Source organism: Labrus bergylta, chromosome 22, assembly GCF_963930695.1.
Source record: "Labrus bergylta chromosome 22, fLabBer1.1, whole genome shotgun sequence".
NCBI lineage: Eukaryota > Metazoa > Chordata > Actinopteri > Labriformes > Labridae > Labrus > Labrus bergylta.
The window spans coordinates 7,904,056-7,919,816 of record NC_089216.1 but is presented as its reverse complement, the minus strand read 5'-3'; the positions used below and the strand labels follow the sequence as shown (position 1 = coordinate 7,919,816).

The following is a 15,761-nucleotide window of genomic DNA, read 5'->3' as shown; positions in this document are numbered from 1 at the left end:
ACTGTAAAGACATGTACTGTAAGAACATGAACTGTAAAGACATGAACTGTAAACACATGAACTGTAAACACATGAACTGTAAACACATGAACTGTAAACACATGAACTGTAAGAACATGAACGGAACTGACTCATTTTGAAATCTACTTCCAGTCTCTACTTCCTCCTTTGTACTTTCATACTTGATGTTTTAAACAAGACTGTAAGATTTAGGCTACTTTTTTAAACATGAAGTTCTTGTGCTTCATTTGGAGAACTGCCTCTAGAAATACAGGCACGTTTTCTTTGCTTCCTACATGGAGCCAGAGGTTTGGGAAGCCAGCCATTCACCCTTCCTACCACAGGGGGGCAGTGTTGAGTTGTATCTGCTGAGTTGTCAGCTCTTTGAGAAAGTGTTTGGTGTCGACTTTGTGCAACAACAACACAACTGTTGCCATTAGACATTTCTGCCCCTTAAATCAGTATACGGTTAACACTTAGTTTATTATAACGGACACATTGTTTTTCTTTATCCTTATTATTTATACTCTCTTCCCAATCATAACTGTTTATCACACAAGTCCCAACAACACAGCTTGAGCTGACTCTCAATTATTTTTTCAATGAGAAATACTACAGTGAGTGTCACAAATCATAAAATCACACAATACTATAAGGTCAGCATTTAATGATTATCTAAATGATTAAAGTTTGACTTTGTTTTTGTTCTTTATTGTACTTGATGGTTTCAGTGTGTTCACATATTGTCATTATTTCCAATTAGTTTATTATTTAGTTAGTCAGGGAACATGTACAACATATCTCAGTTAATCAGAGGAGATACAATGCATCAGATTTAGCTGATAAACTGGATTGTAGCTGAACTCCTTGGGCAGGGACTTCAATCAGATCAAATTCAGTCTTTCATGTGTGCACCAAAGTTAGCTCTGCCCATCACAAATCTTACTGTGAACACAGTCGTTTGATCCTGACTCACCTGTGCAAATATACTTTCCCAGATTTCTCTTACTGACAGGTGTGCATACACACAGTGAAGCCACACCGTACTCTTACGGCAGATGGGTCCTGAAGCAGAACTGAAACTCGTAAATCCTCATTCCTAACTGTTGCACAATCCAAACAGGACTGGACAGAGGGGAGGGGAGTACAGCAATGCAGCCACTAGATGGCAGTATAGGATTATTTTGTAGCAATGTTGTGACAGCAATAATGTAAAAGAATTCAAAGATACTTTGGTTTAGGCTATCTTTAGGCCACCTTGTGGGGTATTTAGAGGCTGTAGTGGATGATCATGAGAGCTGGAGCCACATTAATAAAAGTGGACTGTAATAAACTAACTATCATGACGGAATAATTACCTAGAATAATTTATCTGCGTATGACTGCCTCTTCAGGGGAAAAAGCATCACTTTGCTCAATTGCCCACATGGTAGTTTGTTTATATATTAACTATGACCCTGCAGTGTTATAAAGAGTCTCCTGTCAGGTGACTTTAGACCAAAATGTCTGCAGTGCTGTGGAGAGTAATTTGATCAAGTTTCTATTGCTCCTGTTGACGGAGTCAGACCTTTCTTATTAAAGCTAGTGTTTGTGCTGTACACGCCTGTGTGTGTGTGTGTGTGTGTGTGTGAGAGAGAGAGAGAGAGAGAGAGAGAGAGAGAGGGGGCAGTGTGTGGAAGGACCCTGAATATGCCAGTGTGTCTTTATACAATGTGTCTTTGTGAGTCCTTGGCTTTGAGTTGGAGAGAAAGATTGGGCTGGGAGCTGGGCTGAGAGAGAGAGAGAGAGAGAGAGAGAGAGAGAGCGAGAGAGAGAGAGACTCCAAAACATCTTTTCCATCTGTGTCTGTGTGTCACTTTGTTCCATTTGAACCCCTGTTGTCTCTCTTTTGGCCCTTTTCATAACCTTCGTTATTAAAAGTCCAATATGAGATTTTGAGACAGCCTACACTCATTCCAAACCGCCCCCTCCTTCCTCTGATACACTCATCTTTATACCCTTTTTTTGGTTTCCTTTCATTATTTTTTCCTATGAACACACATGAATGTCGATTTCACCCTCATGACAACCCATTACATAAAAAAAAAAATGTATCTCACAGCGGTTCTACAGGATGGGGGCCATCAAATTTAAAGTTTGAGCATATCCATCATTAAAAAAATAAAATGTAAAAGTCAAAGAGAAAAGTTAGGCACTGAAATAATCAGAGGATCATGAAGTGGTGTATCAAATGTCATGCTTGCAGAGTCTCTAACTTTATTTCCAAGATATGTTACCTAAACCAAGAAATGTCTATCTCATAGTTGCACGAGGGGAATATCAATATCTTCAATGGAATTTATGACATTTCATGGCAAATAATCAGTAGTTATCGAGACATGTCACTTAAAGCTGTACGGTGAGGAATATTTAGCCGGCAATGAAATAAACTGAAATTCATTCCAAAAGCAAACAAGATCAACAGCAAAAACAGGATTCTTTCTATGTAGCTTAACTATGTGCCTGTAAAGTGCTGATGTATATCTCTGTAACCCCTCGGTGTCAGTCAATGCAATTATTAGCATTTTGTCAAACAGTCTAGCTCTTTTCCACACCAATGATTAGCTGCATGTAAGACATTGAAGGAGGTTTCTCCTGTCTGTATTTTGTATTATTATTTTTTACAATCAGAAAACACTAATCACCCACGTACATGATCTACATAAAGAGGAGAGGTAGGTACCGCTTGGCCCTCAGCGTCCGGCACGAACTGAAAGTTCCTCACAGGAGCTTTAAAGCACGAAGTGTTCATATCATGGAGGTGATTAGAGAAAAGTCAGGTTATCTCCAAAGTGAAGGATGCCTCCCCTAGGGACCATTCTGCGCCCAATCTCACAGCAATCCAGCCCTTGGTTGCTGTAATTGTTAAGTCTAGAAAGAAGAAAGTATTTCAGTTCATATGACTTGATTGAAGTGAGTAAATTTAAGGGACCCCCCCCCCCCCCCTTCCCGTCATCAGAGGTAGATCTTTTTCAACAACTGTAACCACTTCCTGTGAGCATGAGAGAACTACGTCATCGATTCTGAGAAAAGATAAAAAAAAACAGCATCCTCTTCTACATTCGCACGATATTTTGAGACCTCATTCCGTATCCAGGTGAGTGCCATCTATGTCTCACTGACCAATGGGAGGTGGACGCCTGTTGGAAAGGGAGAACAGGAGATGTGGAAAAAAACACAGAGGAGGAGAGGGAGTGTTTTTATCTACAACAGAGACAATGAGAGAGATTGTATTTGTGTTAAAGAGAGAGGAGAGAGGAGGGAGGAGGGAGGAGGGAGGAGGGAGGAGGCCAGCTATTGACACCACAGGTGCCCACACTTCAAACGCGGCATTCAACATCACTTTGTTTGGCTAAAAAGGTTATTCATTTGTGTGTGTGTGTGTGTGTGTGTGTGTGTGTGTGTGCGTGTGAGAAGAGAAGATGAGTGTGTACGCATCAGCATTTTATTATGCACCAGAGAAACACAATATCCTTGCTTATGCACGGGTAACATGCTGTTTAAAGAATGGATATGCATGTGTCCATCTTGTGTTTGTTTGCTGTCATTTGAGAGGTTGTGTGTGTGTGTTTGTGTGTGCGTGTGTGTGTTTGTGTGAGATGCTTCAAGATCAAATGAATCAACGGTTCGACCTGGACTTGGTTACAGCCTGGATAAAAACACACAAATCCAGGTCAGATACACACAGACACACAACCCCGCAGCGCCTCAATGCCAGTCTGCCAAGCTGCTAAATTGTTAAACAAAGTATCTCCTGCTGCATGTGGACACCTCAGGGTCATGTAACAGGCACACTTCAAGTTTCTAAACACAAATGTGGACTTGTGGATCCTTTCTGATTGATTCCTGTGGGTTTTCCCTCCTCCTGACTTCGGTTTTAGTCAAGAATAACACACCAGCAGGCATTCACTCAGTCGGTCAGTCAGCAGGCTGCAGCATAGCAGACATTCCTGCCGGGTGTAGTTAGGGAGTAGGAGAAAGACGGGGTTGCCAAAAAAATCTGTTGCTCTGTAACGTTTCTTTTTTTTTTTTTTTTTTTTTTATGAGCAGTCCAAGGTGTAATGTTGCTTGGCAGCAGGATTTGACTCCATTTCTCTCACACTTCTTAAACATGACACCCTGCAACTGATACTGTGGAGGAAGGGGAAAGTTACCTGATGACTGTTTAAGAGCTTCAGTTACCTTCACCACCAAATCCCTTTAACATTATTACATGTTTATTCTATAAATAGTTAATATAATATCCAACATACATATTCTCAGACTGCATATCCACCTCTCCCCGTTTGCTTTAAAAACACCTCTAAGCTTATCACTCTGTATTTCCAACGGCCGCCATGTTTTTAATAACATCAGGCTGTCATCTGTCACTGTCAACAATGAGGAAAATAATTCAAAGCAATTAAAGGCAAAGGTAATTTGAAGGATTAAATCAGCCCTTTAATTAAATGCGCGCTCCCTGCAGAGAACAACAGTAAATAGGAGCCAGCTCTCAGCAAGGCAGTCAATAAGCTGTGCTGGAGTTTAAGGACATTCACACAAGCACTCTACTGTACAATATTTGAGGAACTCAACAGAAGTCATTTCATTTTTTTCCTACATTTTACTTCTACTTTCCTGCATGTTGAATATTTAGATTTGGACTTTTCATGCAAAGCTGTTGCGAGGACTTGATGCCGAGCGCTATTATTCAAGTAACCAGTAGTTTAAACAAGGTTAGCTGTCTCCCCCTGCCTCCAGTCTTTATGATAAGCTAAGCTAAGCTAAGCTAAACTAAACTAAGTAGCTGCTAGTAATTCGTTGTTATGATTTCCCTATGCTGAAGTCAAATGCTCTATTATTCCATGGAAACAAATCAGCATCTTTTGGTTTGCTCATCATCACAGACTTTGTTTTTGGGAAAACAAAACAAAAAGTAAAAGTACATCACATCTTTGTTTTTTTTTTTAGAGGAGAGCTGAAAGTATATTTTGCTTTCAGACACACAACAGAAATTTAAGAAAATATACAAATGAAAGCGTATTTCCCGGTAACATGCCGATACAGAATAAATGATTAACCAACTGCACTTAACGCTGCAGATTCCGACCACTCAAAGCACTTATCAGTACAGCTTCCTTCACCCTTTCGTACACGGCTGTCATTTCAGGAATGAAAGAAGGCTGCCATGCAACATGCCAACCCGCCCATCAGGATCTTATCCAACCCATCCACACACCAATGGCTGTGGTGTATTCTCTTTCAATACACGTGTTTTCATATTTCATGTTGCACTGGTTTACACAACATGACTTGCTTGTTTGTGTCTGTTTCACATCTTTCTGTTTATTCATAGCTGATTGAAAAAGACAACCCAACACATTCATAAAGAGTAACACGTTTAGACTGTGAAATATATATATATATATATATATATATGTAAGGAAGCTGCTGCAATCTTTTTTCCCTTTATAACTCAAATATATCTCATTCTCTGCGGCTTTCATTTGTACAATTCTTTTTCTAATTAGCCTTTGACAAGTATCCATTTACAACAAGTCACTTAAGTGCTCTTTTAAGTTCCAGCAGGCAGTTTGAGCACATATGGTACGGTGGCCGAAAAGGGCAACCGACCTTGAACGGGCTGAAACGTCTCCCCCAGTGTTCCTTATAAGCCCTCACACCAGGACTGACCAAATCCCAAATGACAGGTGACGAGTAAAGAGGGGTGGGTTAGCAACAGCTCAGCAAGTTCCACAGTTAGTGTCAGCTCCACGCATCCCAAGTTATCCTGTCAGAACCCCCCCCCCCCCCCCCCCCGCTCAGCTGTCATCTCCGGTATGCAACCAGTGGCAACTGTCATCTCCGGTATGCAACTAGACCACTTTTACACATCATTAAACACCACAACACAAAATACCATGATTTATATTTCTTTCAGTAACAGATAGTGAGTCCGGTTGTTGAGTCAAATACTGTGTATGTTCACTCATTTTGGAGGGGTGGCCGCAGGGGGGGACCAAGCTCAGTGATACAGGGGCACTGGCCCCTGTTGGCCCCTGCCTAGAACCGCCCACGTACGCAACTGTTGTCAAAAAATGTAATTTCTTCTCCTGTCAATAATAAACTGATCCACTCAGGGCCCCAACAGTCCTGGAAACTTCCACTGATTTGGATTTGCAGCATTTGTCTACAAGCAGATGTTTTTTTTTCTCCAGATTAAATGACTTGATGATCATGTATGATTAAATCTATTTGCAGCACATTTAATGTTATTTCTTTTTGCAGCTTTCCTTTTCCTTTTCACTTGCAGCACTTTTGAGAGATGAAGGTGGCGCAAAAAGGATTTGAACCTTCAGCAATGTAAGGAAAAAGACAGTTTATGCAGAAAATAGCTGAACCGTCAATTGCTCATTAAAGTCTGAATACTGTACATTTTAGCAGTCATGCATACAAAGGTGGAGACAGAGGAACTGGATTAAAACACACCCCTTTTACACTAACTCTGACTTCCCCCCCTTTATGTCTCATTCACTCAGCGCTATCTGACGCTGTCCTTCTCCCTCACTCCCTCCTCTGGAGTCTTCTCTTTTTTTCCACAGAAAACATGCAGGGAGGAGCGGAGGAGGAGAGAAGACGAAACGCGTTGGAGGCGACAGGAGAGAGAGGAAGCAGAGAAAGTTGATAGGAGCGAGAGGGCGCGAGGAGAGGAGAGGAGAGAGGGGTCGAGCAGATGGGAGGAAGGAAGGAAAGGATCTCTCCGCGGGCTCAAGTGCGCGATTAAAGGATCCTGCACAAATAAACAATGAACATGTGAATATATGAATCAAAAGGCTAGAGTGAAAAGGGGAGTTCGAGGCGCGTCACCGCGTTGCTGCGTGGACGCGGACAAGACAGCGGCGTTGCGCGCTGAAACAGCAAACTTCTGTCTCTCTCTCTGTGGATTTTACTCCTCATGTTCTCCAAACTTCTGCTGAGGTTCACTAACTTTTAAGGTCGCTGTCTTGAAAAGTTTCCCTCCCCCTTCTTGTCTTTCAATTAACCCTCTCCCCGGAAAAGCAAAAAAAAAAAGGTCCGGGGTGGAAGTGGAGGAAGGACGGAAGAGCTTTCTTTTTTTTTTTTTTTTTTTGGTTCCTTCCGAGGAGCCCAGCTCGCCGTAGCCGGGGTTTAGGCGTTGGCACCCGGGCAGGGAGTCCCTCGCCATGGCCGGGGCGAAGCCGGGAGTCCACGCGCTGCAGCTCAAACCCGTGTCCGTCCATGAAGCTCTAAAGAAGGGGGGCAAATTCATCAAATGGGACGAGGTGAGAGAGACATGTTTGAAGTGTACTGACAGGATTTAAAACACGTGTCGCTGTTTATCACATTGTTGTGTCTTGATCTGGAAGTTTTCCTGATGTGATCAACTTTTTTTTTTTTAGACAAGACAGCACCAGAGCTGAAAGCCTGCTTTTGACAGACAGTAGGCCCACTGTTGTATGTCACACAAGACTGGTGTGTGTGTGTGTGTTTGTGTGTGACATAAAGACGCATAATAGTGTGTAGGTGTAGGTGCAGGTGTGTAGCCCCCAAACTCTGCGCCATACACAGAAGCCCACTATGTCTGTGAGTGAGTGTTAATCAGATACTTCAGTTGAAAAGTCCTCCTATAGTGAGATGTGTTGTGTTGTGTTGAATTCTTGTCAAGCCGGTTTTCCACAGGCTCAGGTTCAGTTTACACCTTTCTTCCTCCACCTTTTTTTTCTTTTCTCTCCTGTACTTTCTCCCCTTTTCTAAGAGTATTAGATGACAAAGCACCTATCTGAGTGGGTAGAAAAAACAGCCATTTAATTTGGATTAAAGGCAACTTGAGCTGCAAACCATTTTCTGACATTGTAGTTTTTTTTTTTTTTTTTCTCTTCAAATCATGTCAGCATAAAAGTTTGAATTACATCTCCCGCACTACTTTTTCTACTGCGTATTTCTGCAGATGCATGTTTGGCAACCCCTGGCAATGTGCCTGCCCGTGTCATTGACCTTAATAATAATGTGTGAGTGTGTGTGTGTGTGTCCATGTGTCTGAGAGGCTATGAATGATTAACTCAGGAGCTGACTGATCTTTAGGTCTGCGTCTTTCATTTGGAACCCCTGCTTTGGATTTACGTCTTACAATTTAATAGCATGCGAGTGTGTTTGTGTGCCTCAGTGCGTCCATGAATCATAGAAATCTTGCAAGCAAAGGTTCATAGTTCCTCTATGGCTGTTATCACATATGCAGCGGTCAGGTGTGGTGATGACACTTGTTCCAACATGCACACACAGTCAGTCACCCATATGCAAGAGAAATGCAGAACACTGCTGTTTCAGATTCATGCAAGTCATTAGCATTGGAGATCTACACACACATTAAGGAACTGAATACATGTTTGTCTGTTCTTGTCACGCAAACAGTGAATGCCATGTCCCTTTGATTTCCTTTCTCTCTCACACAGACTAACTGTCTCTGCCTTGCACTCCCCCTCTCTCTCTCAAAGGGAATTCCCAGGGAAATGCTTATGGATGTGATTCAGTGTGTGAACACTCGAAAACATGTGTATGCTTTATCCTATCTTTCATCCGCTCTTCCCCTCTATTTGCTATTTCCCCTCTAAGAATCAACAAATGAACGATGGGAGATAAAGAATGCGAGAGAGTAGCAGCACAGTTCAGGCAGAGGAGGGATGTAGGAAAGATAGACAGTGTTGTGTTTGGGTGATCCTCCACTTTTCTTAGAGCAGTCGTCAAAGAATCCATTCTTGCGACAGTAAACTTTGACTTTACAAACAGTTTTTGGAAGTGACTTCATGATAGTGGCTTCTTAAGATTATGAAGTATCTGAAAAATGAGTATCCAGAATCCACAGCTCACGCAATAAGAGCTGTAGTGCAGGATTCACTGGATGGGTTCCATATCCTCACATGGAGTCTGACTATATGTGCCAGAATCCAGGAATGAAACATCTGGATTCTGGTTTCTTCTCTGCATGTAAAGCTAGTGCAGAAGTTTTTATTTCTGCAGAACAATTAATTGTTTTCAGTACGGTCCATAAATCATTTACGGTATTAAAATTCTCTGGCTGCAGCTTTAAAAATTCAAGGATAAGCTTCTCTTCTTTGCAGATGACGCCTTGATCTCTGTTATAGTTTTTGCATTGCTTCTTTTAAAACCTTTTTTTTTCTGCAATTTAATTGAGTTATCTGTAGAGGCAGCTAAATGTATGCAGCACTGGCATGTAAGACACATTTCCCTATGGGGACAGTAAAGTGTATCATATTGTGATCTAGTACTCCAAACGGGACTGATGGGTTATTTAACCAACATAAGCCTTTTTCACACATGCACAAAACTCATGAAAAACACCTGAAGTTTTTTGGGGTGTTCGCGTGTGTAAACGCTATCAGCTAAATTATTCACTCTGACTTCACCCGGAGTTTCTCCTGCCAGCCTCCTTCGTATTTTTTCCGCATGAAGTCCTAGTGAGCTGATGTGAGAACGCAAGCAGGTTAAAATCAGGATAATCCATTTAGCAAGGGTGGTGACGTTTATGCCGTGCAACAGTCATTCTTTTTAGGCCTTGTCTTGCCTCAGGAGATCCACGCCCCGCTCCTAACCCGACAGGGATGGTCTCCCACTGTGAGGCGCATGTGTGAACAACCAGGTCGGGAGGATTTCAGCTGCAGTCGTCCGGATGTTCTCTAGAAATGTTCAGGAGTGCATATGTGAAAACATCTAGACAGTTCCTCCTTAGTGTGAGTGGCTTCACCAATAATCCCGTTTGAGCTATGTCCCAAAAAAAATCTGCGCCTCTCCTTTTTCTAAGTATCAGAAAGTCATTGGAGATACAACACATTTTCTTTCTTAATAATGCAGTCCAACTTATTTCTTACCAAATCCACAATATGAATGAAGTGTAAGGTAGGGCTGTAAAGAACTTCCCCACATAGCAGTAGCAAGGGGTCCAGCTAAATGACTTTTTAACACAGTTAAAATCATCATGCGTTTTTTCTGAATATGGCATTTGAATGGCTGGCAAGAAGGCACCGTTTTCCAAATCGTGTAAATGGTTCCAAAGTCATGTTGCATCGTACGTCGTCATTACAAGTTCAGTTCAGACTCTGGTGACGCTGATGGTCATCCATTTGGAATTTAGCATGACTCAATCTGGCACTGTTTTGTAAAAACACATGAATGTACCCACATTGTGCTAAAGGAATAATTGAACAACCCAAAGTGGGTGAGTTGGTAAGAACATATGAGGGTTAATTATTACCCTGGACATGAGAGTCTGTCCTTGTTCTTATAGGGGATTTGACCAATCACCCTAAAACTGGGTGTATTACTTTGAGGACATTGAAAAGAATAAGGACACACACACACACACGCACACACACAGAAAGGGCCTAAGGGCAGTGCTGTGCAGTTCACTTGAAAACAACACTTTTGACCCCGTCCCTCTCGTTTCACCCCCTTCCTCATCTCTGCATCCTTCCTCCTCATGGTGGAATTCTTCATCTGCCTTTTTTCCCTCCCATCCAGTTTTCTCTAACTCTCTTTTGAACCCTGTTCTAATCCGTCACCGAGCCGCCTCTGTCATCCACTGTTGGCCCATCGAATGACACACTTCCACTTCCACACTGAGTCATGCAGGGGGCAGTGGCGGTGACGGTGGGTGTGTGTGCTCCAAATTGACCGTCTCCCTTCTCTGTTTCGGCGTGCGCTCGTATGTGAGCGTGCGGTTGTTTTGTTCTGGGTTGTGTGTGTTACACGTTGAATGACTTCCTGTTGGAGCTTGTTGTGAGGCTCCAGAGCCAAACCGTTTTCCTTCTCTCCCCGTCCCTCCCTCCCTCCCCGCTGACACTCCGCCCTCTGCAGCGCAGCCACAATTCAATTTAGAAGAATTCCTTGTGGAATTCAGTTAAAATTCCTCCCAAACAACCAATTAACTAAACGGAGACAGACAGCTTGTCTACTGAGCAGCTTGGCTTCCTGTCAAAGCATTGATGTATTTAGTAAGAGTGAAAAAAGTCCTCTTTACACCTCACACCAACATTACCCTCCTTTGGATGGATTATTTGCGCCTGATATTCTAAACGGGGTGCAAATATATTTGAGTTTGAACAATGTGCAAAAAGAGCCCTGGAGCTGATTTAAGTCACAGGGAATCTCTAGTTGCTCATTAATTGGACAGAGTTGTGGGAAAGCAAACATTAGAGTGAGTTTGAAATGCCAGAGTGGAGCATGATGAGCCGTAAAAATGCCGCATTTCAAGGTTGTTGTTGTTGTTGTTGTTAGGTTGGGATTACTGTGTCAGACCTTGCAGGCTGCACCGCAGTTCACTTAGAGGAGCTCGGAACTATAATCATGGAAACGGCTGAGGGCACCAAAGGCTCTTTTCTGCTGCTTTTCTTGTTTCTAAGTGCTGTGTTGTCACACCAAACTGACTGCAGACACATGTTCTCCTTTCTCAAATATCTTGACTATGCACTTTTGGAGCAATTTGTTTTCACTACCCTCATCTGCTTCAAATATACTCTCTTTTCATGCTGGATTATGAATGGTCATGCAGGGAAGTTCATTCATTCATCTGATTTGCCATATTTCTTTGCATCTGAGTCTATTTAAACCTGAATTGTAGTCCATGACGTTACACTGCTGACGCTTAAGCTGGGTTTAAAAAGAGAAGTCCAACATTTTGGGACATTTGCTGACCTTCTTTGAGCAAGATGAGAACATAGACACAACCGAAAGGCAACAACGTATCAGCTTAGCTTAGCAAAGATAATTTATGAAGAATAAGCAGTGAAGGGAAAGTTTAAAACAAAAGGACGCCATGACATTTTGCATGTGTAGGGAAATTTGAAGGCCAAATTCATTAGATCAAATCTAATTTTTATTTTCAGATTCTGCATATAAATGCTGAATCTGTAGATGCAGGTTCTGGTTTTGGTATCCAAAGGGCTCTGGTTTTTGTTCGTAGAATGCGTAGCAGGAAAAACCCTTGTGGAGAGCAAAACATGAACCACCTCAGGATAATCCAGAAAATAGTCAGGAGTTATCTAACACCACTTTAGCTTCTTTTCATATCTAGTCTACGTGTATGCATATGTGGCGTAGCTGATCTGACTGCGGGGGCATTGTAGCTGTTTGCCTGGAAGTGAAGGCTTCAGCTCAACGTCTTTACCTGTTTCTAGGTCGGCCCAGTTTGAGACAACATTTTCGGCGATCATTTGGCCTCAGAAACCAATGGGTGGCACCACCGAGACTAAATCCTTGTTTTTAACAGTCTATGGAATCATATGGGTTGGTTTGTAATAGTTTGATGTTTTCCCCAAAGGAGGATTTGCTTCAACTTTTTTTGCTACATCTCCACCATCTGTTTTACGGATGGTACAAGACTTCATTTCCCTTGAGCAATGGTTAAAAAAAAAATGGACTTGGAACACACACAGTCATTTGAACCCTTCCTCCTGTTTGCTTTGTTTGTGCATGTTGGGACTAGCGGAGCAGCTCCTTTTATCACCTGCTTCAGTCTACAATATAAAGAATACATTTTATATGACGCCATGGAATGTTTTTATGATGCCACAGCACTGATAACAAAATGATCTTCTGGAGCAGCCTTGACTGATCCTCGCTCTGCTCGGACAAGATAAATAAGAAAGCTATTTTTAAGAACCTCATAACTTACCCTGTCATACATCAAATTGGATGTATTATGTGTTGAAAGTCCTAACCCAATGCAAGATAATTGCGTAACTGCTGGGAAGTATTTCACGCCCGAGGATGTGACAGCCAATGTGTCAAATGAAAATGTTTCTATCCTTGGAAACACATCTCTTTTGTAAGCAGAGCTGCTGTGTCATTTTGACCTTACAAATGGCTCCAGTTCCGTGCCAGTTGTTCCCGGGGCTCGGGTTTTCAGAAAGAGTCTGTCTTGGTTGAGCGTTAGATCGAGAGCATCGAAGCCCCGAACCACAAATTGGCATTATCAGATTGATTTAAGAGATGAGAGCTGGGGAAGGAGGGAACGCAGGCTTGTGTGAAGGTCTGACGCCGTGCCGAGAAACACTGCTGACATCCTGACAGAGTGGTGAGAAACAAGGAGGATGGAGGGATGGCGGAAGAGGGATAGAGAGGGGTGGAAGGTCAACCACAGCCACATGTGAAGTGTGGGCCTGACATCTGGACTGCTTCCATGCCTCCTCCTTCCTCCTCCCCTTTCACCCTGCTCATAATTGCAGTCTGTTCATTACACATCCATCATCCCTGTTGTTCTGTATCTGTGTATGGGATCTCTTCCCCATTCACTCTTTGTCATCTCTCCGTCACTCTCGCTTCCTCCATAGATTAGTCTCTGTTTGCTTCTTGTGTTTTTCTTTGCTTTTGTTTCCTCTCTGTCTGTCTTCTTTCTTTTTTATCTCATCTACCGTTCTGTCTTCACTGTCTTCACATGTGAGGTTAGGGTTCTTCTTTTTTTAAACACGCAAGGATCCAAAAATACCCTGACTTTTCATGACAACAAAACCCCATATCGTTTCAAAGATAGTGACCAATAAGGAGTTAAATAAATGATTAAAAAAGGGGAAGTTCTCAACATACGAAGGACTAACAAAGATAATTTTATGTTATATACCTGGTTCTCTTTCAGTCACAATATTTTGCTGTTCTTTCCTTTTAACTGGGCATTGCCATAATCAGGCTCATAACGCACCAATTTTTTTCGTCACCGTTTTCAGTTTGTTTGGTTCTGACAGCCCAATGGAGGCCATTGGATTTTTTTTATTTTTTTTAGGTTTTCCATTTTTAGGATTTTTTTGGCTACAGAAACACCAAAGGGATAAGAAATAGACGGACCGAACTTTTCAATATTGTATCGAGAATTTTTGCAACCCTAGCAAATTTGTTTAAGTTGAATGTATTCAATTGGGTGCACCCAGAACGCTCAGGTACACATGTAAAGATAGCTAAGTTGAACTACTGTAGCCTTGAACAACGTTTTCACAGGTGGGTGAGTCATGAAACGTTACAAGAATAATGATGCCAACAGTAGTTGTACCCTCCCAAGTACTTACAGCGCCATATTTTGACGAGCTGTGCCACTGACCAAGCTTCTCTATGTGTACACCTAAAGTATGTAACACTTTCTGGATAAATACTTTTCTCCTCTACATCTTCAACAGTAATAAATATTAACTTGACCGACCTTCTACTTCCCTCTTTCTGTTCAGTATTCTACAACTCATTTTCTCTCTCTGGTGCCGCTCCCACCTCTTGAGTCCAAAGGTTACCGACTGTCATCAACTTTTGCCATGTTGCCAAAGCAGCAGCTCAAACACACTCAGTCAGAGTGCACACTGACCCTCGTTCTCACAGTACTCCACTAATCTGTCCCCGAACACATGAAGTAAGGCGGAGCAAAGGTGCACTTCGGTGCAGCTACTTTTATCAGTTCCCCACTAATGGCTCTCTCCTGACTGGCAGTGTACACACACATGAATCTGTGGTGAGGACAGTGTGTCGGTAAGGAGACAGAATAGCAGTGTGTTTGTCTTTCGACATGCGTATGCTGTTTATAGACGGTGGGGGGGTTTAAAGAGGGTCTCATTAGCTGGTATCTGTCCAAGACTTCAGCCTCAGAGGGTGGTCCGTCTCCTCTGTGTGTGTGTGTGTGTGTGTGTGTGTGTGTGTGTGTTTGACATTATGGTCGGGTAATGGAGGGGTTTGTCAGAGAGTCGGGGGACCTGGAGCGGGTCTGCACACAGCCAAATCATTAATAAAGAAGGAAAAAAGGAATCCATGTGTTGAAGAGGGCAAACTGAATGAACTGTGGATGCAGAGAAAGAAAGGAAGCAAGGAGGTTTCTGCTTCATTAGGGAACGGGGAGAGGTCCACTTATAGACCTACCACACACTGCCCTCTGTCTAACAGAAAAGAAAACACTGGGTGTGTGTTTATGGTAAACAAGGTGTTTGTGTTGGTGGAGGGCATGCACTAATGATTTACCCTTAATTTAAGATGCAAACCAAAGTGGCCTTTTGTGTTATGAACCCTTTTCAGAGTAAAAATAATCTTGACCAATAAAGAAAAAGTGTAACAATTTATAAAATGAACAAACCTACTTATATCTGCCAATATTATCAACCGGACAAGTATTCCGGTTTATTTATTTTTTTAAACTCTGTAACGCTTTAAAGCTGGATCCAGAAAATGATTTTTAATTTCTGCTTTTCTATAAATAATCATTTGAAGAAGTTCTAAATTAACATTTTTGAATGGACATGCAGGTTTTTGTGTGCGTGTGAGTTTGTGTCTTTATCTGTGAAAGGGCAGCTCTCGAAAGCAACTGTCAGGAATGCAAAACTAAACAGGCATGACATGCAAATATAGATGACCGTCCACCTCTGTGGCTTTACAGCTACTGTATATGGGAGATGTTGTTGTTATATCAGTGGTCACATGAGACTTTACATCACAGTCTTCTGGGTAAATGTGTATGTGTGTTTGTGTGTCTGGTCCCAATAGAAATCCCCATCTAATCCCCTGCAAAGTGTGTATTGAACCTGGATATTGAATCTATTTTTAGGCTAGAGAGAAAAAAAAGAAAACGAGCGATTGAGGAGAATTCAGGACACAAACTGAGCCGACCCAAAAAATCAAATAAGGAAAGGAACAAGTTAAGAGTAGAAGACACCTTACCGGAATCGTTCCTCGAGAGCCTTTGACTATTC

At 42.2% G+C, this 15,761-nt stretch overlaps 1 protein-coding gene across 1 annotated transcript in view; it reads left to right on the top strand.

The window, feature by feature from the left end:
- The first annotated feature begins 6,552 nt into the window (after positions 1-6,552).
- Positions 6,553-15,761, top strand: part of plcb3 (phospholipase C, beta 3 (phosphatidylinositol-specific)) — a 47,799-nt gene continuing 38,590 nt past the window's right edge. Inside the window, exon 1 of the mRNA XM_020643652.3 lies at positions 6,553-7,319. Within this exon, the coding sequence (XP_020499308.2) occupies positions 7,221-7,319 (99 nt within the window). The 5' untranslated portion in view covers positions 6,553-7,220. The remainder of the gene's footprint in view (positions 7,320-15,761) is intronic.